The sequence below is a fragment of the Leucopleurus acutus genome (assembly GCF_964270905.1).
Source record: "Leucopleurus acutus genome assembly, chromosome: 12".
NCBI classification, from domain to species: domain Eukaryota; kingdom Metazoa; phylum Chordata; class Mammalia; order Artiodactyla; family Delphinidae; genus Leucopleurus; species Leucopleurus acutus.
This window is the reverse complement of record NC_139154.1, coordinates 48,177,408-48,202,622: the sequence shown is the minus strand read 5'-3', so window position 1 is coordinate 48,202,622 and position 25,215 is coordinate 48,177,408. Positions and strand designations below refer to the sequence as shown.

The following is a 25,215-nucleotide window of genomic DNA, read 5'->3' as shown; positions in this document are numbered from 1 at the left end:
GTTGGGGGGGGACCTATCTCTTCAGGGGGCCCTGGAAGTGCCCTGAAGGAAGGCGGGCATGTAAAGAGCACCTGGCGGATGGGTTTCCTCTTCCCCCTTCCCTGCCCCAGGCGGGGACAGCCCAGAAGAGCGGACCCAAGGTCGGGGCCAGGATACACACCTTCTCACCCACCCTCCCACCTACCTCCAGCCTCGGGCTGGGGCCCAGACTCTTACCTGTGGCGGCTGGCAGGCCGGGGGGCACTCTGGGCCTGGGGTCCCCCAGGGCTGAGGGCCCCGCCACTCCCAGTGTAGAGGCTATAACCACGAGGAGGGTAGCTGGCCGCCCCCACGGCTGTGGTCAGCAGGCAGCAGAGGTAGCAGCTCCAGAGGGTTCTAGGGGCCATGGCGGGGGCGCTCAGCAGTGGCCCTCAGAGGCACATCCTGGCCTGACCACCGGCGCCTCTGCCTGGAGCGGGGGACGCCGCGGATCCGAGGGACAGCAGGTCCTGTCCCCAGCTTCCTGCCGGCAGCCCCCAGCCGCACGCCTCCTCCTTGGCCGCCTGGCCTGACCCCTCTCCCCCTCCTCTTTCCTCCTCAGGCTCCTATCTGTCCCTCCCTCGGTTCCTTCCGCTCTCCTCTTCTCCACTTCTGAGGGGGGTTTGCTCTCTGTGCCCCCCGGCCCCCTGTGCCTGGTCCCTGGCCCTCTCAGATGCTGCTTCCTGGGCCTCCACCCCCTCGCCCCAGCTGGCCCTCCTCTGGCCTCCCTATCGCTTTTCCCCAATGACTGGATCCTGAGGGTGACAGGGCTTTGCCCCTGTGGCTGCTCAGAGGCGCAAGAGTGGTTTCGGGGCGGGCCCTGGCCTCCCGCCTCTCTCTCTCCCTCACTCCCCTCCCTTCCCCCCTGTCTGGCTGGCGGTCCAGCCTCCCCCTTCCTCCCCCCACCTCTCCAACCATCGTGCGCCACATCTGCTTCTTGTTAACTCCGGGAAAGAGAGAAAAAAAAAGGAAAAACAGAGAAATGTGGAGTTGCCCCCGGGCTTGGGGCCAGCCTCTCAGACGGGCCACATGGAGCGGAGCTGGGGCCAGAGCTGGGGAGGAGGCCCAGGGCTGGTCGCTTAGACAGGGAACGGGAGCTGGAGCCACAGCTCTCCTGGGGCCGGGGCAGGCCTACCCTGGGAGAGAAGGCCTGAGAGAGGAGCCCAGAGGCGAGAGGTGGAGGGGAGAGCTGTAAAAGGAAGAAGGAATCGCAGGGCTCAGCAGGACAGTCACGCACCATCTAGTCCGGCTGCCTCCTTTCATAGATGTGAAAATGGAGGCCCAGAGTGGGAAAGTAACTTGTCCAAGGTAACACAGCAAGTCAAGAGTAGGGCTCAGATTAGAATATAAATGGTACCCAGGTCAGTGGCTTGCGAGGAAAAAGGAGGAGAGGAGTGAGGGCCACTGGGCCAGAGAGGAAAAGGAGAAGGACTCACTGAGGCAGGCAAGAAATTCAGAGAAGCCAGAAGAATCTGGAAGTGGGGAGTAGCCTTCTGTCAAGCATGGAGAGGACATGGGCAAGAGGAAAAAGCCTTTCATTCTCAAAAGGCCAGGTGAACATGGGTCTCAGACTTGTCTTGGAGAAGGTCAGCCATGAGTGGGGGAGGGGAGGGAAGGAGGGAGGTGAGTTGGGCCCGATGTATTTAGCCTGAAGGAAGTCACTCCCTAGAGTGGAGCCAAGTCTGGTAGCCTCTGAGGCAAGTAAGGAAGTTGACTCAACCACCAGCCTGCCCATAGACTCTGTCAGAATCTGTCAGCCGGCCCCCCTCACCATCTGGCCCCCAGCGTTGTGTTCTGTACAGGTCTCCCTGCGTGGTGGGCCGCTTGGGAGAGCCAGGCAGCAGTACTAGACAGAAAGGAGGCGAGAGCCTGGTGTGTGGGCGCTGCGGAGGTGCCTGGGTAGCAAAGGCACGTGTAGGACTCAGTAAGGAGTAGCTGGTTCTGCTGGGGAACAGGACACAAGCGCCCGACAGAACGAACACAGGGCAGGACAGACAGAAGGCCAGATGAATGCTGTGCTCTGGGTAAGAGGAGGGGAAAGATAGCTGGCTGCTGTGGGGAGTCAGAGAAGAGCTATTGGAAGAAAGAGAATCTGATAAATGTGGTAGTGGGGGGAAGTAAAAAACAGGGACGGGGGGAGGGGGAGAGAGTTCAGGTTGGTGAAAGCGGTCTGTCTCAGTTTCCTCATCTGTAACATGAGAATAATCATAGTACCCTCCTTCCTAGTTTCATGTGGATTAAGTTAATCCATGTGAAGCATTTAGAATAGTGTCTGGCATGTGGTAAATGTTAGCTCTTCTTTGTGTCAGAAAGTCAGAGAGGTTGATTGTGGAAAAATCAGGGAGAGGTTCAGGTGACTGGTTAACAGCTTGGGTTACAAGTTTTTGAGTAGGGGGTCGATACACACGCAGAAAGAAGATATTCTTGGCAAGAGCAATGGGCAGGGTGTTAGGGCACAAGGATGCTGGTTCCAGCTCCTCCTCTAAATAGTGTTATCACTTTGAGCAAACCTCCTGACTCCACCGGGGGTCTGCTATCTTTCTGTCATCTCAGGTCCCTTCCAAATTCTACACTGCAAAGTGATGCAGACTTGGAAGAGAAGGCTGTGACTGCTTGGTGACTGCATGGGTAATGAGGGACCAGATGAAGGGGGACACCACAGAAGCTTCCAGGGTTTGAGCCAGCATGAGTAAATCGAGAAGAGGAGCAGGTTTGAAGGAAAGAAAGATGACCTTCATTTGGGCATCCTGAGTTTAAGATGAGAATAACACATCTCAATGGAAATAAACGTCCAAAGGAGATGGTTAGCAGTGTGGGTCTTGATTCTGGGAACCATTTGCAGGACAATAGTTGGAAACTATAAGAATGGATGCCACCAAATCTTCAATGTGAATCTGAGTGATCTACCTCTGACGTCCAGAATATGATCCTGATGACTGGAAGAAATGTTGGCGAAAAGACAGGATGGTGACAGTAAACTCTGGAACCATCAGAAATGGAAACCTGTGCCTGTTCCTTAGAGGTGAGGGGATCGGCACCTAGGGAGACCTGAAGGAATTGGTCCTAGAAGGTCCTGATTTCAAAGTCACTGTCAGTGGAAGGCAGCTGCTTAGGCCCTGGCCCTGGCCCTGGCCCTGGCCGGAAGCTCACTCACTTCCCCTCCAGGTGGCCCTGGCTGCTGCTGTGCGTTTGCTTTCTCTGCTCTTCCCGGTCTTCTCCGTTCAGGAGCTCCTGGCAACTTAAAAAGTCATCCCAGCCATCTTGTGACTACTCAGTTGTCACCCGTTCCTTTGCCTGCCCCCTTAAGTTACAAAATCTGTTGTATTTTAAGTGTGTTGAGTCAAAAATGTTGCCTTTGAAATATAATGGCGGTAGGTTGCGTTTCATTTAGTCCTGTAATTAGGAGCCAAGACCTAGAGCCTGACATGAATGTTTAGAGATATCAAAGAAATCAGTGGGTTCACTGGGGAGGCCTGAGACGTTGGGCAAGCAGGCTGCAGTGGAGACTAAGGTTAGAGGGAATGCAGTGGTGGCAGTGGTATTGATAGGCAGCCACAAATTGCCAAAGAGACTGGAAGAGAATTCCTGAGACCAAAAAAGGCTAAGAGTCCCTCAGGCACTAGGACAAGATCTATTTTATAACCTGTCCAAGACAGATTTCCATGGGTCTAGTGCCAATGGGAAATCTTGGCTGTACCAGGCAACTAACTCATTCAGTCAACCATCACTGATGGCGCAATGAACTCCTGTGCCTGGGGCCAGAGAGATAGGGGCCCCAGCAGTAAGGAGCATTTTATGCCTACCACCCTCGGTCAGAAGACTGAAGAGTGGAGGAAAAAGGGGGGAATAATAACAACCGGGCCTTGGGTCATGCCAACCCAGATGGGAATTCCAGCTTGTGGGGACTCTTGAGCAAAAGTCCACCATGCACAAATGCACACATTGTTTTTCCTTCCAACCCTTCCCACAGGTACAATACTTCAGGAGCTAACCTCCCTGGATGCAGGGCCCAGTGCCCCTTTTCCAGGTCTTGTTGTCTTTTCACTCCTGAGCCTAATCCTGACTATGTCTTCTGCTTTAAATTGTCACACTAATCACAGAGATTAAGCTCCACACATTCCCCCCTGCCCCACGTGCCCCCTAACCCTCTCTCTCCCCCGATTTCCCCCAGGATAAGGCTTCACTTGTCTCACTTCCCACGTACTTTTCCACCCAAGCTTTTTTCAGGAGTTGTTAGCTCTTAGCTGAGTCCAGTTTAGTCCTGGAGACCATTTTTAACTTGGTTAAAATGTTCCTCCAGGCACTAGGCCAAATGACCCATTCAAGGCTGATAAAGACTCGCTGACCTAGGCACAGGAAGTTCTGGGAGGTGAAGGACATTTCTGGATGGTTCTAAAACAAAACCTTTTCCGCTTTCCCCTGACCCTAGGACAACCTATTGAGTCCACAGTCTGACACAACAGAGTATGGAACAGAGGAAGAAGGATCAGGTGACAGTCTCTAACCATTTGTAGAACCTTGGTCAAATCAATTACCTTCTGGGCCTCAGTTTCCTTCTTCATAAAATGACCTTGAAGGCCCCCTTCAGCTCTGAGAGTCTAGTTTACTTTGCAAGTGGGTCAGCTGGTTTCTGGACAGCCTTGGAAAGCTGAAGCACTTCCAAGGCCTTCCCTTATGTCATTTGCAGTCTAGAAAGTCTACTTTCCAGGATCTAGTTGTGTTTCAACAGATCTAAAAGTTTGCTTGCACTTGGATCTGCTTCAAATTTCCAGGAGATGCAAAGCATAATGTGTGTAATCCTTTAAGACCTAGACCCTCATTCTCCCAGAGCAGAGCTGGGAACAGACTGCTCACTGAGGGGACACATGAGGGAGTACATGGCTGGGATTTCACCGTTATGTGGAGGGAACATGGGGTTGGGATTCTAAACAGAAAACTTCTGGGAAATGGTGGGGGCTGCGTGATGAGCGGGGAGGCCGGGGAACTACAGACTGCTAAAGGCCGAGACCAAGCTTAGGAGTCACTGGGCTGGTGCATGGAGGACAAACTGCTGATGGTCCCAGGCCAGGGAAGCCCACTCCGGGCTAGTGCACCCTTAGCTCACCGTGCACACAGCCTGCCAGTCAGTTCCCTTACCCAGCTGTTCCAGCCCCATAGCAGCTCCTGTAGTTTTCTTTGGCTCAGAGAAGCAGAGGCGTCCCCTGAGCCCTGGCCCCCCTCTACCGCAGAGCAACTGGCTTCCATTACCCCTGACAGCTCCAGAGAAACAGCCCAGCCCCTGGCCCCAGCCTGGCTCAGTGCCGTTCCCTTTTATGGTGAAGCTGAGGGAAAGCAAGGAGGTGGGGGGGAGTAAGTTTTGGCTGGGCAGAGGGTTGCAGAGCCCCAGGCTGCCTCTCCCCTCACCAGAGACCCTCGGACATCTACCCAGTCATCTTCCTTTTTTCTCCTCGGTGGCCCACTCTGCTTATAACCCACACGACCCCTCTTGCTGGTCCCAGCCTTTCCTCCTTTCCCCCCTCCCTCACATCCGGGTGGGGGGTGATTTCCCACTTGGCTTAAGTCCCACGGTTTGGGTTTTGATTCCGGGAGGGTCCGCCCTATTTCCGACGCCCACCTCTGAGAGTGGGATGGAGGGAGGGAGTCCGGAAGGGAGGCACTGGTCAGATCACAGGCACGATCGTTCTATTTGGCGGATGTGGGGCAGAAAGGCTGGCGCCGAGGAGAGTTAGCCGGCCGTCCCAGCCCTGTCCCCATTCTGCACCGCCTCTTACCCCTCTCCCGGCCGCCCGGACCAGGGTGGGGACCCTGAGGGCAGGGCGCAAAGGAAGCACCTGGCCGGGCCGGGAAGCGAAGGGTGGGCAGCAGCATGTGGGCCCGCGACCGAGAGGGGGGCCGGAGTCTATGGTCAGGCCGAGCCTCCCGCTCGGTCCCGCCGCCACACCCTCGCTCTAGTCCACTCCTCGGCTCCAAGGAAGCGGCCCCAGCGCCCCTAACCCTGTCCCGGACCACGCCAACAGCTCACAGCCGCGCCGTGCCGCGCACGAAGCGAGCGTCTGCAACCCGCCCGCCCCCTACGGCGGCCGGCCCCTCCTCAGCCCCGCCCAAGACCCCGCCCCTTGCGAGTGCGCCGCGGGAGCAGGCGAGACGCGGGGGCTAGGGAGCCCTTACCGGCTGAGCCTGACGGCCGGAAGTGGCTGTTTTGGGACTGAGCTGGCGCAGCAAACTTCCGGTCCAGGTCTCCTACCTTGAGCTACTCCGCAGATCGTGTCGGAGCCGAGCCCTGCTGATCAGGTGAGAGGCACGCAGGCGCGGTCCACGGCCCATCGGCGGTGGCTGGGCCAGTGGGGCGAGGAAGGGTCCTGGTCTGGGCGAGGAGTGCGCCGGTCCGAGGCTCAGTCCCCCCTCTTCTCCGCAGCATGATCACGGACGTGCAGCTCGCCATCTTTGCCAACATGCTGGGCGTGTCGCTCTTCCTGCTTGTCGTTCTCTATCACTACGTGGCCGTCAACAATCCCAAGAAGCAGGAATGAAAGTGGCGCTTTCTCCGCCCCAGGTAACGGTACGGGGCTGTAGCGCCCAGCCCCAGAGAGTAAGTGGCGGGGCCGCGCCAGGGCGTGAAGGGTTCGAAACTTCAAATCAGAAAGTGTTGGGCCAAGCATGATACTGGGCCCCTTTATCCGCACAGAGCAGCGAGTGCCCTGCCCCCTTCCCCCTTAAACTGCTCCCTGCTAGAATGGGGTGGGTTCCCTAAACCCCCTCAGTCCCCATCTTCCTGTGGTCCCCAGATGCCCAAGTTGATAGTACGGGTACAAGACAGTAAGTACTGACACCCGAAGGAATAAAGGTACTGAGGATGCCGTCCAAGTAAGAGGATTTAGGCTCTTCACTTAAATAGTACTCACTTTTCCAAGGTTGTTTAGGGTTTTATTTAGGCATAATTCTTTTTTGTGAGGGGTTGGAAAGATAGAGAATTCTATTTCAGGGGCACAGGGCACTGATTTAGGGGTTGGCTAGTGTAGACCCAAGCCATAGAGAAGAATGGGATGGGGGGAGGTGTTGTATGAACGTCTGATAAACCAACCCATAAGTGTGGGCGAGAATTGTAAGGGGGGACAGGCTGGATGGGAGTTGATTCCTGAAGGATTGCCCCAGAGGAAAGCTGCAGCATTTTCCTTACCTCAGGTCTTTCCCCCTCTTTTCTAGGGTTCCAGGACATAGTCTGAGGCAAGATGGAGGGTGTGAGGGGCCTTCACACTTCACTTCATCCCTTCTACCCATCACAACATACAAAGCAACTACACCTGGATTTTTCCAAACAACTTTTATTTCCTCAAAGTCTTCCTTAACCTTATGGAACAAGAAGCTGCCACTGAATAGGGCCCAGCATAGGGCTACTTTATTTTCTACTCCCTCCCCCCAGTATAAAAATATAGATTTTTTTTGTGGTCCCAAAATCGTGTGCTGTGGAGGGAGGGAAGGGGTGGCAGGTCCCTGCTTTGTCCTGTCTCAAGGTGATGCTCTGCTGTGTCTCAGAACAGTGTGGCTGGCGTTCCAAGGAGTTATAATTGTCACATGGAATCAGGAGCTGAGAAAGGGGACTAGCACATTTCTCACTGTGTTCCCCATCTCCGGGTCATGTGCTGGGCGTGAAGGTCAAGGCCTCAGACCCGAGGAGAAACAGTGAGTGGAGGAGATTTAGGGACAAAACAAACCTCAGTTTGGCCCAAGGGCCCCCCACTGTAACAAATCCGGGACTGGGAGTCAGACAGACTACGGGAAATAGGAGAAAAGGCAGGGGCAGAGCAGGGCCGTGGGGGCCCAGCCTGAGGCAGCCTGCAACAGAGAAGAGAGAGGAGTCAGGGTTGTGAAAACTCCGCCCTTCTTCTGGTCTTTCAGCCAGGGGCTGGGAGGTGAGAGAGGCAAGGTGGGTGAGGATAGGCAGGTTGAGCACTGCACGGTGGTCTGACAGGAATGGTCTGACCAGCCTGCTCCTTAGACCTAACTAGAAGTTGTTCTCTTGTCTGTTGGAGTGAAGACGGACAGCATGATGGGGAAAAAAGTCAGGGACTAGGTTCTTAATGAAGGTACATTTAGTCTTTCGGGGGTCAAAGGGAGAAGGGAAGGAAGAAAATGATCTTGAATGGCAGAAATGGGAATAAGGGGATAGAAGTGAGAGGTGGGGTGAAGAGTCGCACCCTGGTGCTCACCGTGGGATGGAGCAGGGTCCCGGCTCTGGCTCACTGCTCTCCCTGCTCCGGGGGGTAGGGGACGTGGGGCCCGAAGAGCCTCTCATCCCTCTGCGAGTCGGCGGTGAGCCCCGGCCCAACCTGGGCCTAGCCTGTGTGGACAGGGGGTAGGCTATGAGGCTGGATTCTTCCATGAACTTTTTGCTTCTAGGTTTCCTTCTAGTATGCACACGTATGAGTGTAGTATGGGTGTCAACACGGGTACTGGGACCTTGAGTTCCTGGGCACTGTTCCTAGCTGAGAAGGTAGGGCAGGATAATAGCTAGAAAACTCTTGGGTTCAGTCTATGACTATACATTCCAAGCTTAACTAGGGGAGTCAGAAGGGTCCAGCATTTAACCTTCATGGCTATACCACGGTCAAGATCTGGCTGAGTAGAGAAGCACGGTGTGGAAAGATGTTGGAGGATTAGTGGGTCTGCCTCAGAGCCTTCATTGCCTCAGCCCCTGCCAGAGCAGCTTAAGCGTCACCTGTTCAGTCAGCTTCTGCCTACACCTAACTTCAGTCAACCTAGCATGGGGATCTGGAGTGAATCGGAGTTGGTGGCACAGCTGTTCCTAGGAGCAGCAACCAGATGTGTTACCTGGGGAATCCGGGACCCCTCCTGGCGGGAACTCTCCTCGGGCAGGTCTGGGCAGAAAGAGAGGAGAAGCTAAGGCAGGGGCAGGCAAAGCCAAAGCTAGCAGGCTGAGGTTAGGGTATGTCTGGCAGGGATACTGGGATTGGAAGCAAGCAAGAGACCTGGCTGAAGGGGACGGGGGTGCAGCACCGGACAGACAGGCACTCAGGCATCAGAGCAGCTCTCTGCTGTGGTTGTGGGGAGAGGGTGTAAAGCAGTGCTGGGCATTTTCCCTCCCACTACCCAGGTGAACAGCGCCTTGCTGGGCTCTGCAAGAGTCGCTATGCTGGGGACTGGGGAAGACCCAAAACCGTTACCTGTAGTCGGGTCCTGATACAGGGGATCCGAGGTCCAGCCCCTAGCAGGCCCTTCCCAATCACCATGACAGCCTCTGGTTTGTCCCCTGAGGGTAGGAATGAGCAGCTACTCCCTAGGGAACAAAGGAAACTGATATCAGGATGGGGCCACGGAGAAGAGGTAACTTCCTTTAGATCAGAGTTTCTCAGTATTGGCAATATTGACATTTTGGGCTGGATAATTCTTTGTTGTGGGCGGCTGCCTTGTGTATTTCAGGATGTTTAGCAGCATCTCTGGCCTCTGCTCAGCAGATGGCATTTCTTCCCCTGCCTCCTCCCCACTGTAACAACCAAAAATCTCCAGACAAATGTCCGCTGCCTGGCAAAATCGCCGCTGGTTCAGAAGCACATCACGCTCTAGTCTGGTCCGAGGGGTAGAACAGTAACTTGAGCTTGAATCAGAACCCACTCAACTGAACTACTATGAATTTACAGACCTTAGAGTTATCCCAGTCATATGTGTGCGCATTTAAGGATCAAGTCATCAGTACCCAAGACTGGTGGATTCAGGGCTACCCGTCGAAGAGAGTTAACAGGTTGGGAGTAGTGGGCTCTGAGGGAGGTAGGAGATGTTAGGCTGAAGTTTTAGAAATCATCCCCATCCAGTGCTTTACACGGCTGGGTCTGTAACTTAAAAGGAGAGCAGACGGTCTAGGCTCTTTGTGGATGATATGGTCACACAACATTTGTGGTGATGACAGGTGAAAGGCCTATGCTTTTTTCATTCTTCAGTTTTGTCTAAGTTGCCCAGCTCCTGGAGTCAGGGAGCTTGAATAAATAGCAGGTAGGAAAAGTCCTCAGGTTCCTCAACTGTAAAAATAAGGATTAAATGAGATAATGTGCTTAGAGCAGTGCCTGCCACATAGTAAACGCTCAATAAGTGGTAACTGTTATTTTATTACACAAAGATGTTCACTAAACTCCAGCCTCCTGTACAAGGGCATTGATGTTAGGGATTTAGGATAATCCAGGAGGCTAACTGGTGCCCCTGGTCTTGAGTGGCCTGTATTACATCAAGTCAGGAATGAGGTCCAGGTCACATGGCAGCAGAGCTGGAGGGATTTCTTCAAGCCTAGTCAGGAGTCTGGCCTATGCCCTGGAAGGTAGGGAAGGAAGGAGGTTGGCCAACCCAGATTTCAGGGGCGGTGGGTACAGACCTGATACGCCGAGTGAGTTGGGCAGTAGGCAGGAGCCCATGTGTAAAGAGGCTGTGTTAGAACTAACAGGAGTTGGGGACGGGGCCGGGCTGCTTGAAGTAGGGTGATGGGTCAGTGGCTGCTGCCGCCGTCTCCTGTCCTGGCTTCGGGGCTCTGAGTGGAAGGGACAAGCAGATAAAAGGGCAAATAAGTGAGGCATTGTCACTCCCCTGCCCCATTGGCCTTCCCTTGTCAGCAGATGCCTGTTTTCAAGCTTGTCATCACACCAGCATCCCTCTTCTGAAGTAAGTCTAAGATGGGTAGAAAGAACTAATAATTTATTCCAGCTCTCCAGTTTTCATCCAGCCCTCATCCTACTTCACCTCTCTGGAGCTAACCAGCCTACTCACCCACCAGTTCATTCTTCTGGCAAAGAAGTTATTGAGCTTGGCTTTCCTAGGTTCTCCTCTTCCCCCCTAACCGCCCCTTTTCAACTACTTGTCCTGCCCCTAAATGTCAGTGTCCCCCACCATTTTAGCCTTGGTTCTCTCCTGCTCTATGTACTCAAAACTCCCAAGTCTCCCTCTTGCCCTTTTTTTCCTGAACTGCAGTTCTGATTGTCTACTGATCGTTCCTACCTGGCCAGTCTCTCATGACCCAAACAAAACTCATTTTCTCCCCTCCTTCCTTTTGTTCTCCCTATCTTGGTGAAAAATCTGCTAGAAACCTTGTTTCCTCTTTCGACTCCTCCCTCACATTTAGATTTGTGTTTAACCCAAATCTGGACAATTCTCCCTCTGCCTTCACTGGAATTCCTCCTTTATTCACCCTTGCCATTGCCAGCATCCAGATACAGGTCTTTATCTCTCATCCAGGCTTTTGAAAAAAATTCCCCACTGGCCTCCCCAGCTTGAGTCTCTTCCCTTTTACAATCCGTCCTTCACACAGATGCCAGAAATTATTCTTCTAAAATACAGACCTGATCAAGTCATTTTGGCTCAGGCAAGGGAGAGATACTGAAGGTCTTTTAAAGGATAAAGTCTAAACGTTTTAACGTGGCATTCAGAGCCCCGCCCACTGTGGGTCCAGTCTACACATCCTTAGTAGGATGCTGACTTGATCCTTCACACCCTCTGCTGTAGCCTCTAGGGCTACTAGCTATGTGGTTCCTCTGCAAAGTCTGTTTCCTCTTCTAGTGAAACTTTGGACATCTTATATGTCCGATCTCAAATGTCACCTCTGTGAAGCCTTGCTGACCATTAACAGTAGGATTAATTCTTCTCTTTCATTGTCCTTTGTTCACTTGGCTAGTAATTTTTTATGGTTTCTGTCTCCTTAACTAAATATTAGTACATGTAAAGTACTTAATACTGCCTGGCACATGGTAAGTGCTCAATAAATGTTAGCTAATATTCTAATTGGAACTTGAGTCTCTTGAGGGTAGGTACCTTGTCTTTTCTAATACTGTACATCCCATTGCCTGTGAAGTACTGCCTGGAAAACCAGAGACCTTAATAAACATGTTGTTTACCCGGACAGCAGACGTCCACTGTAGACCGTAAGCTGGCTCCACAATCCCTGTCTAAGGGCGTATGGTTCTACTCTGTGGGGCAGCTCTCTTGGTCCCTTCTTTGTAGCTAGAGCCTCACTGCTACGGATTCTGAAAGGTGGGGTCCCAGTGGGGTAGATGGTGAGGTAGGGAGATTCTCAGGCTTGGCACGTCCTTCCTTATCACAGGGGGACAGCAGGTACCAAATGCTCTCAAACGGAATGAGCTGTTAACCTTTGTGGAGCTGAATTCGATGGTAGTTCCAGATGCCAGTTGACTTCTAACAAAGCAACATGTGTTACATGTGAAAAGGCCCTAAAGTAGGAAGTAGGTGACAGTAACTTTACCTTTCTAGCTACACTAGCAGTGACAAGACTACTTCTTGAAGTTCCCAAACCAAATTTTAAAAAACTGATACTCGTATGAATAAGGACGAGAAGAAAGGGAGAGATCTCAGGATGGAAGCTACTCTAGCTTTGAGGAGTTTGCCAAGATGCTGGGTACCAATTAGAGTCTAAGACCACAGACAGGAGTCAAAAACAACCAGACCTAGTGAGAGTTGGCACAGCGATGCCAACAAAACAACCGAAGTCAGACTCATGGCCACAGTCACATAACTCGAAACATTACCCACCACCAATGACTTAGAGACACTGTAGAGCCTAGACCTGGGTAATTCTTTGATTAAAACAGGGATGTCAAGATGATGTCAAGTGATAGTGCACAGTAGGCAGAAATAATGAACTTTAATGACAGAGGGGGAAATAGCAGGAAATAGATGATCTGAGAAATATCTATACACAGAAGGATGTTGAAACCATGTTAAGGGATGAAGCCTCACCCCACCCCAAGGAAGGATAAGAGAGCAGGCTAGAAATTGAGTGAAGGCCTCTGGGACATTTGTAGGTTCTAGTAAGGAACTGAGTGGCACTTAAGAAGATACAAAGCGAGGGAGGGAGACGCAAGAGGGAAGAGATATGGGAACATGTATATGTATAACTGATTCACTTTATTATAAAGCAGAAACTAACACACCATTGTAAAGCAATTATACCCCAATAAAGATGTTAAAAAAAAAAAAGATACAAAGCAAAACAGGCAAATGATATAAAAAATGCCAGTGTGAAATGTAAGGATCAAAGGAAAGATATTAAGGATACAACTCAGGAATCGTGCCCCTAAAGAGAGTTTCAGGGTAGGAGACAGGTTCTAGTTTAGGAGAGAGGCCTGATCTGGAAAGTACAAGGCATTTAAAGGTAACACGTCATCACTTAAAAGACTGTCTTAAGGTTCGGGGGCTGCCTGTGAATTTGGCAGCGTGAGCACACAGCCCAGTTTCTCATGTTTTGGCTTCTGGGCCCCGGTATCATCCAGGCCTACCCAGTCTCCATTGTGACAAGAATTAAAGGGAGGAGCCCCAACTCTCTTCTTTCTTGGCTCGAAGCTAGAGAAACAGTGCCTTAAGGCTGAATGCAAGTGATAATGTGAACAGCTCTACATCTAGAGCTTGTGAGATGGTGTTTTATGATAATCAGCCCCTAGGTTCCATTTGGGAGAGGCCGGACAGTCCTGGGGCAGAGGCCAGAGGCATAGAGCCAGACCCACCTTACCATTGTATGAGTCAGAATGGATGTTCTAAGGGCTCACAATTTTGAGGGGCAGTTGTGTAACCTGTGCCTAGGTCATGCATCATCCCTCCAAAACATCTTTAGAACTGTCCCTACAGGTAGCACCCCAGATCTCATTGGATCCCTAGGATGAACGCAGACCTGATTTATGCCCTGTGAGGGGTGGACAGGCAAGACAAGCCTTCATTCAGCTTCAACTTCCTGCCTTTTATTTGTTCAACAAATATTTGCAGATCATTTAATAAGTGCCAGGCATGGTGCTAGGTGCTAAGGGAATAAATAGATGTGTTAGGAGATATTTCCTGCCATCAAATAAGTTTTATTACTCTGCTATTTAACACAAAACTTTGGATTGCAGGGGAAAAAGTAAAAGTGATGATGGTGCTGGAGGCACTCTTCCTATGTCCTTTGACTCACTTCTCAAAGGAGCCTCCACTCACCATTGGCCTTTAGCTGCTCTATCAGAAGCTGCTGGTCAGCTGAGACAAGGCATCACAGAGGCCAGGAGAGAATTCTGGTAACCTTAGCTTTAAGTGCCAGAGCTGGGGCAGACTAGAGTGGCCATGGTGGGCTGATGGCTGAAGGCTCCCCGCTTTACACTTAAGTCCCTTGTCTTTTACACCAGTATCCCGCCGGGTAGGGTGGAGGGCTAGGGAATAAGTTTAAGCTATTGAGTGAGACTTGCTTGAATCCAGGGCCAGGACTAGTATGAAGCAAGTGAGGCGCCTAGAGTGCATAGTTTAAGGAGGCCCTTGCCTGACCCTGAGAGCGAGTGCCTTCTTAAATCATGTGTCCTAGGCACCTCACTGGCTTCCCTCTAGTTCGAGCCCTGTTTTCATCAATACATAGCAACAGAAGGAGGAGCCCGTTTACTATCCTCCCCCTCCCCGGCAGGTCCTCCTCCGAGCTGTCTGCATCTGCTCGTGCACCAGGAAATCGCACACTTCAGCTGTTACGTTAGCTGTTCCCCAGTGAGCTCTCCCTCCTGCTCCTCGGTGGCAGCTGCGGACAGTGCCCTCTGCGCTCTGAGCCCCGTGGTCAGGGATGTGACCATGGGTCTGGGAAGGCAGTTCTCGGGACCTATTTTGCAGCAGGGGGAGAACGAGGTAAGGAAGATCCTGGCACTATGGTCAGGGGCGCTGGGAGGCAAGGCTTACTCAGGCTCTTCCAGCCTCCTGCCCCAGCAACATTCCTGCTCACCCCAAGTTGGCTACTTTTTGGCTTCTAAAATGTCATCCCCCAGCCTCCGAGGACAGACCCTGCCAGACTAGTTCCCTGAAATTCTAGCCTAAGCTTCTGGCTGGGCTACCTAGATCTTTTCTGAAATTTTCTGGGTAGCCCAATCTCATGTTCTGTTCTGGCCAATAAAGGATAGTCAATTAAACGTACGGTTAAATGTGATAAAATTTTTATACATTAGTGGGAATTTTCTTATAAATAAGTTGGTAAGTCAGAAAAAAAAAACCTTGTCAACGCAATCCCCGTTTTGGGATTTGGAAAGTATATTTATAGCTGCTTTTATAGTTATAGAGATATGAGGGTCGTGTTCTTCCTATCTCGGAAGACAAAGTATGCCCAGATGTGGCAAAGGCCCAGGGGCCAGATGTGTGGAACCAGGAAATGTCACAAAGCTACAGTATAGGATAAATCACACAAACAAAATGAAGAAGTTTTTCTACGGGTTAGTTGAAGATGCCGTGTCCACACACCACAGCTGCATCACAAGTCCCTACCCCAAGCCAGGGCCAGTCTCCCATCCTGGAGTCTTATCAGGGACTTTGAGATGAAGTGGTAAAACTGTAGCACCAGCAGATGCTCAGGAGAAAAGGAGTCAAGACTCCTAGATCTGATCTTTCAGCTCCTTACAGTATTCCAGTTTGGTATTATTAGGAACCTTCTTGACCCCCTGACCTTAGAGACATAGTTTCTTAGTTCTTACAAATATTTATGCAAGTCCCTAGGGTGTCTTGATACTCAGACCAGCTCTCTTTCTGCTTTTAAGTTCATTTACCTGGGGGAACATGGCTTCTCACTTGGTTTCACCTGTACGTGGATGACTCTTAGATCCAACCCTGATGTCACCTTTTCTACAGTTTGGCCCTTTTTCTGCCTGTGGGTCATCTCCATATAGCTAGCCCATGACATCCAAGCATGTCTAAAATAGATAAACTCAGCACTTGGCTTCCAACAATGTCTTACTGTCATCATGACATTTTCCTTTAGCTTGTAGCCATGAAGCTCTCTTAGTTTGTCTCTCTTCCACCACCACTGAATCCTGCCACTTCTATTTCTAGTATGTACATTCATAGACCCTGGTATAGGCACTAGTTATCTCATGTATAAACTACTGCAAGGATCCCACCTCCCCATCCCTGCTTGATTTATATATAAACAGTTCACAGATGGCTCTCTTAAATCTTTTGTTCGCGTCATTCTCAGAAACACAGTCGTTGCCATATGTCTTGTTAACTCATAATCTTTGTTTTCAAGACATTCCGGCTTCTTCCTCCCACCTGCCTTCCTGATTCCCACGGGCAGGGCTTGGCCCTTCGAACCAGCTAGCGCGCCTGCCTGTGGCCCTCTCTACGAGGCAGCTCTGGTCCTGGCTATCACTGTTATCTCTGGAATGTTTTTGTTAAAACCATACACCACCACCCGTTCTTCAAAACCATTTCTCAACTGATCATTCTTTGGGTGATTACTCTTGTGTTTATCTAGCACAGTGGCTCCCCATGTTCCCTGTATGTTTATAATGAGTGTGTGCTTTTATGTTGTGTTTACTGCCCTGTGTCCCCCATAAAGTTTCAAGTCAGTCAACCAGGAATTACTTTGTACTGACTATGCCTATTTTCTATTAGTTATTTGGGGGAAGTAACAAATAAACAGAATACATGTCTCTCACTCAAGGAGCTTAATACAACACTCTGCATTTGGTGGGGGGGAGCAGGGAAGATGTTAATAAAATATTGACTAAAAACTGCCTAGAATCCTCCAGTGGGGACCTAGAAAAGGCTCTTTGCTATTTCCCTTTTGTAATCAGGGAAGGAGAATTTATGGTGCCAATATTCCTTCTATGAGTTAAAAGGAAAAGAAATTAAAAGAAGAAGAAATGTCCAGATTTAAGGTGGGAAACTCAAGTAGACTGGAGCACGAAAGGACTAAATTTGAGTAACTGCCACTTCATAGCTGCGCAACCTTGGACGAGTTACCCTTAAACACCCTCAGTCTCCTCATCAGGAAAGTGGAAATACCACCTATCCCACAGGGTCTTTGTGAGGATTAAATGAAATAAATATGCGATACTGTTTTTTTGTTGTTCACTGTTTAATGCTATTTAAATATAAGGCATTATTATTGCTTTAATACTCTCCTATCAAACAGTGTGCAAAAGTGTCCTTTCCCAATGAAGACAGACTCTAAGAGTGGGGCTTGGAACATAAGCAGAGGTAACTATGGAGCTTCTCAGGGGTAGAACATCTTACTGGTCAAAGCTGGTAAGGCTCGCTGCGCTCTCTCCTGTGGCTGCTCTAACTAGCAGTCAGATTTCCACAGCCACTGACCCCAGTGCACGTTTCTGCTCTGCACCGAAAACTGTTGCAAGCTGAGTAGCAGGGAAGTGCTAATGAGGACGAGTGCAGCTTGAAGACCAGCAAAGCTTAGTTCTAGCATTTAAGCCTCCATACTCTGGCAAGATTGCTGTAGCCCAGAAGCCACATACAATGTTGATTTTTGATTTAGTGTTATTTCCAGAAGTGGCCCGGCAACTGTCTCCCTACTACAGTCCAGGTCACTCCCGAGGAACGGCTCTGGATTCCCTTCCTCTTCTTCCCTGAAGGCCCACCTGTTTTGGGGCTACACTGTGACCCAGAATCTCTTATCTTGTATCAAGCAGGGTCTCCTTGGCCAAACCCAGGGGCACAGCTGAGCACTTGTGACCACTGCTGGAAGGGGCTAGACTGTTGCTTTGTAAGCCTAGAACAGGAGCTGTCTGTAGTTGTTCCATTTTTCTTTGGAAGAGCTGGCATCCTTCTGATAACACTTTCTGAACAGGCTCTGAAGCTAGGAACAATTTCAGCCCATAGAGACCCTGGAGAGGATTCTCCATCTTTGTATGGTGCTGCGATTTGGATTGTGAGGACATCTCCTTATGTTGCTCCCAACAAGACCGACCCTGTCCTTGACGTGGAGGCTCCATGTCTCAGTGTGACCCTGCTCTAGCCAGTGTTTCTTCCTTGGAAACTTTCCTGCCTCCCAGCAGTTGCTGAGACCCAGATACCGCGGACTCCCGCCTATGCCATATACGGTACCGTCTGGAGCTCGTGCCGCAGGGAACACCAAGGTCGCAGAAGAGGCTGTAGATTCTGCTATATACTAATTTTATTGATTCACCCCTTGGTCCCAGGCCAAGTGTGTATCTTCAAGCTCTCACTTCCCCCAGCAATGCCCCAAACAAGTGAACACCTGTTGCAGGGGCTCCCAGACTAGCTTACCTCTGACGGGGCCCAGCACCCGGTGGCTGACCTTTTGGGTGCTGGAGCCCAGGCCTGGCAGCCCTGCAGGCCGGCTGCCATGAAAAGGAAAGCTGAGGGAGTTCTTCATCTGTGGAGAATTTTGTTGACTGCTGCTGCTACCACCAGCACTTGTGCCAGTGCTAAAACTTCGCGCGCAGCTCAAGGTATTTTCAGAGCAGGAAACAGGCAGTCCACTGCAAAGAAGCAGATGCCAGTTAACCCTGGGCCAGGGAGGTTGTTGCAAGTCTTTCCCCATGGTCTGATGCTCAGTAAAGCATCACCTCTGGAATGAAAAGGCACAGGGAGGGATTTACATCCATGGATAAGGTACCTAACCTGGGGCATCTCAGGATGCCTGGGAGCCCCTGTTCACACATAACGTGCTCCTGCAGACAATACGCTAAGAGCCATAAGGGCTGTCCCTGGGCAGCTTTAACTCCCAGCGAATTCCCCTTTAATGCCTTGGTGCTGCCCTTGGACCCCTCAGTCATTCACAACCACTGGAAGCTGAGCTTTGCCCCCACCCGCACCCTAACTGTATTTGATTTGTGCAGGGCTCTGGAGCAGGGAATCCCCTAGCCTGCTTTTCAGATATCTGGGAATTATGCAGCTCCAGGTAAAAGGGAAGAGGATCCCATTCTCCAAAAAATACACTGATCTTACTAATTTAAGTTTACCCTGGAAATATTCACCATGTGGCCCTTCTGGAAGTTGGGAATCACACAAATTCCTTGGAACTCCTCGCTCTAGAGCCCTGTTCCACTTTCACAGCTTTTCTCCCTTCCACCCTGCTGGCCTTACTTGTTACTTTTGGGTGGAGTTCGAGAGCCTCTCTTCTTGTTGACACCCGTGTTCACAGTAGTGCTCAGGCCTCGACTGCTGCGCACGTGTTTTAGCATCCAGGCCCGGAGGTTTGTGAGGCTGTTATGCTCTGACAGCACAATTCGGGGCCATGGATTGCATTCTGCCATGTCCAGAGCTGCAATGGCCATAGCTCGTCCCACCTGTGGGGAGAGTCTGGTTTGGCTCAGTGTCTTGGTCTTCCAACCTAGGGTGCTGTGTTGGTTTGGGGTGCACAGCACAGTGGAAGGGAAGGAGAGGCCGGCCTCACGTTTGCTCAATGAGTATCCCAACTTTTGTGCTCAGGCTGTTTATCCCAAGTGGATTTAGAGCTATTCCCTAAACTGTTGCCCATCTGGGGCCCTCATCCATTACGAGCAGGGGCAGGTGGGCTTTCTGGCTGGCACCAGGGAGGAGTTCTCCCAGCAGGAGAAGGCACTGGGATCTCTTCTATAACCCACAGCTCTTTCTACACCTCTTGTGTGCCCTAGGACACCAGGATCATCAGGTACCTCTGCAGAGGGGGTACTTTTAGGTCAGTAGTGAACAAATGCAATAGAAGGAGGAAGACAAGGTCAGGGGTTCTCTATGGCGGGGCTGGGGGGAGGTCAGAATAGTGCCCACTCATCCTCTCAGTACTCTTACAGTCAGAGGCCTGCGCCTGTTAACCGAGGAAGACAACCACAGTGGTTGAGAGATGAGGCAGCGATAGTGGTGCGCCTGTCCTCAGAGGACCTTAGAGTCAGGTAACAAGAGTGAGGGCCTTTCCAGACTTTGCGGTTTCCCTTTTCCCCACTCATCCCCTGCATGCATACCTGCTCAAACTGTTCCACAGTGTATCTGGAGGGGAAGGCCGGCAGGGGAGGGGGGCTGGCACGTCCATTGTCATGGCAGGCAGCAGGGATACTGTTTACTGAGCGTCCAGTGTTGTAGTTGCATTCAAGTGTGTAGCTAAGACACAGAGACATTTATCAGACAGAATCTGGACAGAACCACGGGGGGACAGCCTAGGCGGTCTATGAGACAATCATTTGGGAAAAAATATACACAAATAGAAAGTGCTAATCCCGAGCAACTAGAAATTGACCTTGGCGCTTTATTATGTACCTAAGAAGGTCCCCAAAAGGGGCCTTTAGTGTCCCAGACTAAAGACAAGAACACTAGCTGTGAATCTGTCCTTGGAGAAGACTTCGGCTACCCCTGCCCCTTGAGCGCCCTCGACTGGGTACTGTCTTCTTTGGGAAGCTACTTCATCAACTGTATCTCAATTTCCACCCAACCTGTGGATTATCCCTGAGGCTTTGTAGATTGCAACCCGGCCGCTTCCCTCTTTAGACTGGCCATCTCTGCGGTCTCGGGCATACATGTTCTTCTCTGAGAAATTGCAGCCCTGGAAGTCAAAGTGGGCTGAGTTCAAGGAGATGAGCTTTGGATACAGCATATTTTCCACCTGTTTGGGCGAGGAAAAAGGCAACTCAGAAGGAGAGACAGAGCAAGAAGGGATTCGGACAAGGAAGAGATGCCAAGCATGCGGCCACGTGCCTTAAACACAGCAGACACCTTCCAAACCATCGGCAGTACTCAGTGTTGGTAAATTCTCACTGAATGTTTGACAATATTTCTAGGTGTTGGAAAGGTACGATTCTACCTCTTTTTAAGCCCTTCTTCTCTCCAATAATGCGAAATTCTCCTCCTCCCCTGGTTTCCCAAACCCTAGAAAAGACTAGGATGCCGACGGCTTGACCCTCATTCAGAGGTCATGACGTAACGACTGAGACGTGAGGGGCCCAGTGCTGCCCCTTCTTGGCCCTCTGGCGCTTGCTCAGGATAGTGTACCTCTTGCAGCCCCAGGCTTTCCTGCCAGAAGGCCCCCTTCCCTCCATTTGTGGCCTGACCTTTATTTTCTAACCTGCAACACGTCCCACACTCACATGACCACCTGTGGATTCCTACCTGGGTGTTCTCGTCACTAAAGCTGTTTCCATACATGAAGCAGCCCCTTTTAGAGGCATGTCCATGCAGGTCCACGTAGTAAGCAACACCACTCTCTCTGGGGGGGATGGTGTCGGGGTCTGGATGCTCAGCCTCAGTGGACTGCTGTGGCATAATCCACACGCTGTGGTGCTTCGGCTCTGCTGGCTCGGTCTGTGTCCAGGCCTCAGGGCTCCCCCCGTCAGGCGAGTGCCCAAGGCGAGCTTCATTTCGGAGATTGTTGGCTTTCTCAAGGTCAGAAAGGGGAGCATCAGGAGGGAGATGGGGACTGCGCTGGTGCTCAGAGGGACTCTGGGAGTTCAGACGGGAGTGCACGTGGTGGTAGAGAAGCACAGCTTTAGCCCCGTAGACGGCGGGGTGCAGGACTGCATCAGGCTTCAGGTACTGACGGTTCAGATTCACTCCACGCGAGTCTGTGCTGTAGAGAAACAAGGACCAAAGCAGGGTCTAGAGGGCTGGGCCAGCGAAGGAGACACTAGAGTAGATGAAAAGGAGACTTGACTTGTGACACGAGAGGCTGAGGGTGCGTTAGGAAAGAGAGAACTGAGGCAGGCCCCCTCTGTGGCCAGCTGTCAGCCCTCCCACAGAACCCTAAAAGGCAGCTCCCTCGGCTCAGCTGGACCTGGGCATTCCGGCTCTTCTCCTAGAGAGTGCCACTAGATGGGACACTCCTTCTCAGGTCACTGGATGATCACATGAACCTGCCCTTGTTAGGGTGCAAGAGGACTGGGAACACAGACGTTACATGAGAGGCTGAGAGTCTTCCACTGAGATGCAGGGCGTGAGGGGACTGGGAACAATCCAGGGGGGCTGGGGACGCTGCTTACCGGTAGTGGCCCCGGACTACGCCATCGGGGTTTAACATGGGAATCAGCTTAAAGACAAAGAGGCGACGTAGGGTTTGGGCCCGAGGATCGTCAGGTCGAAGGATGAAGTCCAGAAAGCCATTGAAGACAAAGCTAGATGGAGTCTCCCCAGGGTGTACCCTGCTGCTTAGGAAGAATATCTGAGGTGGAGAGGAGAGCAGTTATTAGGTCAGTTGCTCTATATTCCGCGGTCATCATGTGGGGATGGTGGTGGGATGAGGTGGAAGCAGCCACTGGACTTCCAGCTGGCTGAGTTTGCAAATGAAGTAGGAGCCGTCACACTTGCCTCGTGCGTCCACGGGGCTGCGGAATAACATGGCCTTAAGCTACCAGCAGTGCCTGGAGCTGGGCAAAGGCCAAGGTACTACCTTTATGCTATTTCTACTCACCCTCTTGCCTGTGAAACGGAATGGTCGGGGTGTGCTGGCATCAGGAAATAGCTGCTCTAGGCGGGGCTCTCGATCTTCTCGAAGCCCATGGCAGGAACTGATCGTTAGCAGATCTACACGCAGTCCATCCAGAGAGTAGCAAAGGGTCTCCCGGTGGTAATAGATGGTATCTAGGGGGCTGCAGAGGTACAAGTCGTTAAGCCAGGAGAAGTCCCTGAAGTCCTACCAACAGGTGGGCCTTGTCACGAGCCCAGGATTTGTGGGATCTGGTACTTCACCCTAACCTTTGGGGCTTTACAGTCCCTCACAGTTTTAAATGAGGCTGAGGATTTGGGTGGGTCTGCGGTGCCAGAATGCAGGGAACAGGACAGAATAAACGTGTTGTTTTTTTCCCCGGTTTATGGTGCCCTAGGATAGACTACTTTATATAGACACAGAGAGTTGGCCTCTGTTGGGGCAGGAGAACAACAAATGTGTGCTGAGCAATGGCAGTGCTGGCGAAATTCTGGGTAACTGAGGGGAGCTAGGATACTAAGAGGCTTGAAGTAGGCAGGTGGATAAGTGGAGTGGAGCGGTGGTAATGCCAAGATCAAGGTCACACAGAAACATCTGTCAAAGGTACCCCAGATCCCACATTCTGTACAGAGAAAAGAACAGATGAGGTTTTGTTTCAGGGCTCTTAGGGCAAGTTCCAGGAGTAGCAGAGGTGCTGTGTGGCCCAGGACTGCATGACAGGAGTAAGAATGCGGCTGGCACCTGCTATGGGTAGGGTGGTTCTCCAGAAAGCGCTGGTCCAGCTGGTTTAGCAAATCCTGGCAGTCACTGTAGGAGAAGGGGTAGCAGAAGGCGAAGAAGGTGGTGGCCCCACGGCTTTCCACGAAACGGTGAACAAAGGATAACACAAACTGCGTCTCTGTCATCTGAGGAGCAGAGGAGGAAGAGAGAGGGGCAACATGCCATTGGCGTCAGAACTAAGATCCTACTGGGGTCACCAGGAACTGACCTCACACCCTCATCACTTTTACCAACGTCCCTCCCTCTGAAACTCCACGTGACAGCCAGATCCTTCTAGGCTTCCCGAGGCAGGGGCTTATCTTGGACTCCAGCTGGCGCCAGAGGGACGCTGGTACCAAAACCTGGTGTCCCGCCTGCCTAGCACGCTGTATCGAAGGGACTCCTCTTTCCTTTTCCTCATCTGCTTTAGCACCCAAGTCCGTCTATCCTCCTCATGGGGAACTTACCTCAAAGGTGGGCCGGTCTCGAATGCGTTCCCAGCGTGGCCGGGTGGGCAGTGTGCGCACAAAGGGGGCCATGCCCTGGGAATACAGCTTGCTTTGCTTGTTCATGTTCATGACGTTGATCTTGATGAGTTTCCCTGGAGTTCCTCCCCGGACACTGAAGTAGAACCATGACCTGAGGGCCAGAGTAGGAGAGACAGGTCATTCTACATGGGAGGGTTGGAGAGGAGCCATGTGGGAGAGCTGGAGCAAGCCAAACTGGGAAAGGGCTACTTGGTAGGGAGAGAGGGAGGGAGGGAGAGGAAGGGGGAGTGGGAGGGGAAGGGCAGTGTGCTGGCACGAACTCTCAAAGGGCTAACTGAAGCACGGGTGCGGGGTCAGCCTCTCTTCCTTCTTCCACCCTCCATTACTCTCCTCTTACCTGTTCCCATTCTCGAATTCTGTTTCAGCACAGTCTGGTCGGGTCCACACGTTGAACTCATAGTCAGGGGAAGAGGCAATGCTGCTGGCGGAGGCCGAGGCACCACCCACTACTCCTTCCCCATCACTAGACACAGATTCCACCTTCTCCACGTGGGCTAGGTTCCCTGAATCAAAGCGAGAACTGAACAGCAATCCCCCACAGCGCAGCTCCATGGTGGGGCTGGGAAAGCATCCTCCTGCCCCACTCAGGCCCTGAGAGCTGGGGAAAAATGGTGGGGTAGGGAGGAGAGGGAAGAAAAATGAAAACATGTTCTTTGAGTATCGCTGGGTGAATGAGAGCTGCTCTTAGGGAGTGCCCTAAGAAACAAGAGTCTCTCTCCGCCTTAAAAAAAAAAAAGGTAGAAGTGGGCTTCCAGCAAAGGCCAAGAATAAGCAGTATTCTGTCCCCACACTAAGGGTTATAACTGACCTCAAAGGACCCAATTTTACCACAGCTTGGCGATTCCAAAATGAAATACGCAGTGGCTTAAGTATGCTGAGAAACACTAGACTCTACGTTTCTTTACAGACCAAAGATTACAGAAGCTAGAGAGGTCAGATTGCCCAAACCTAGCCAAGACACACCCACCACCACATGTGGCCATCTTGAGAGATGGGCCATTCTGGATCTCTGGTTCCTAGACTGGCTCCCTACTCTGGAGAAGAGCAGAGTGGAGAGAACCAAGTCTCTAACTTTGGATGGGCAGCTTCCTCTCTCCACTCCTCTGTCCTCACAAGTACTGACCAGGCAGTTTTCTGTTGCTCCCCTGAGCCCTGGAAGGGCTGGTTCTTACTTTTTTGTTATTACCCCATACCTATCAGGGAGGAAAACTAGACGTGTGGCCTTTGCCAAGCCAAAGGAAACTGGTCAGAAGCCACCTGCTCACCTGGAGACTACAGCTCAAACCCAGTTAGGGTACGGGTCTATTCCACCCCCTCACCCCCAGTCCTGTAAGCAGTGAAGCCCCTGAAAAAGCTACCCTGGTAGTTATGGGTTAGTAATGGGTGTTCTGAGCATCCCCAAAAAGAAAGTGGCCGATAGAGACCTACTTGGGGACAGGGGGATGGCTTCTCGACCACAACTCTGAAGGACCCTCACATAAGGACCGAGACTGTCCCGGCCGGAGTGGGGTTTGTTGGCTTGGGACGGTTCTGGGCGGACTCACACTCGCGGGAGGGTAGGAAGGCAGGGCGTAGCGGGTAACAGGCGAGGCCACAGGAGCGGGGGTGCGGCCGGGGGCACCCCGGGCGAGGGGCGGGGCGGGGTGGGATTCCAGGGGGGCTCCGGGCCGCGGGGGGCTGAAAAGGGGGCGGGGCCGGGGCCCGCACTCCACGCAGAGCCCCTCACCTCTCTCCGGGCCGGTG

The 25,215-nt window shown here is 51.8% G+C and overlaps 3 protein-coding genes across 3 annotated transcripts in view; 1 reads left to right on the top strand and 2 right to left on the bottom strand.

Moving 5' to 3' along the window:
• EMILIN1 (elastin microfibril interfacer 1) overlaps positions 1 to 386 on the bottom strand; it is a gene marked incomplete at its 5' end in the record, with an annotated part of 7,520 nt that extends 7,134 nt beyond the window's left edge. Inside the window, one exon of the mRNA XM_082851489.1 lies at positions 217 to 386. Within this exon, the coding sequence (XP_082707615.1) occupies positions 217 to 386 (170 nt within the window). The remainder of the gene's footprint in view (positions 1 to 216) is intronic.
• A 5,843-nt stretch (positions 387 to 6,229) lies between these two features.
• Positions 6,230 to 6,562, top strand: OST4 (oligosaccharyltransferase complex subunit 4, non-catalytic). The gene is made up of 2 exons (XM_082851356.1): positions 6,230 to 6,309; positions 6,434 to 6,562. Exon 2 carries the CDS (start codon positions 6,435 to 6,437, stop codon positions 6,546 to 6,548), a length of 114 nt encoding a protein of 37 aa, XP_082707482.1. The 5' UTR covers positions 6,230 to 6,309; position 6,434; the 3' UTR covers positions 6,549 to 6,562.
• On the bottom strand, positions 6,512 to 25,215 carry AGBL5 (AGBL carboxypeptidase 5; the record flags this gene model as incomplete). The annotated part of the gene is given in 18 exon segments (XM_082851355.1): positions 6,512 to 6,605; positions 6,607 to 6,632; positions 7,731 to 7,851; positions 8,226 to 8,411; positions 8,848 to 8,894; positions 9,201 to 9,309; positions 10,393 to 10,549; positions 18,043 to 18,257; positions 18,865 to 19,067; positions 19,719 to 19,854; positions 20,184 to 20,353; positions 20,857 to 21,313; positions 21,723 to 21,901; positions 22,151 to 22,328; positions 22,907 to 23,070; positions 23,392 to 23,563; positions 23,810 to 24,070; positions 25,199 to 25,215. Coding segments are annotated over 17 exon segments (2,829 nt in total). The 5' UTR covers positions 24,025 to 24,070; positions 25,199 to 25,215.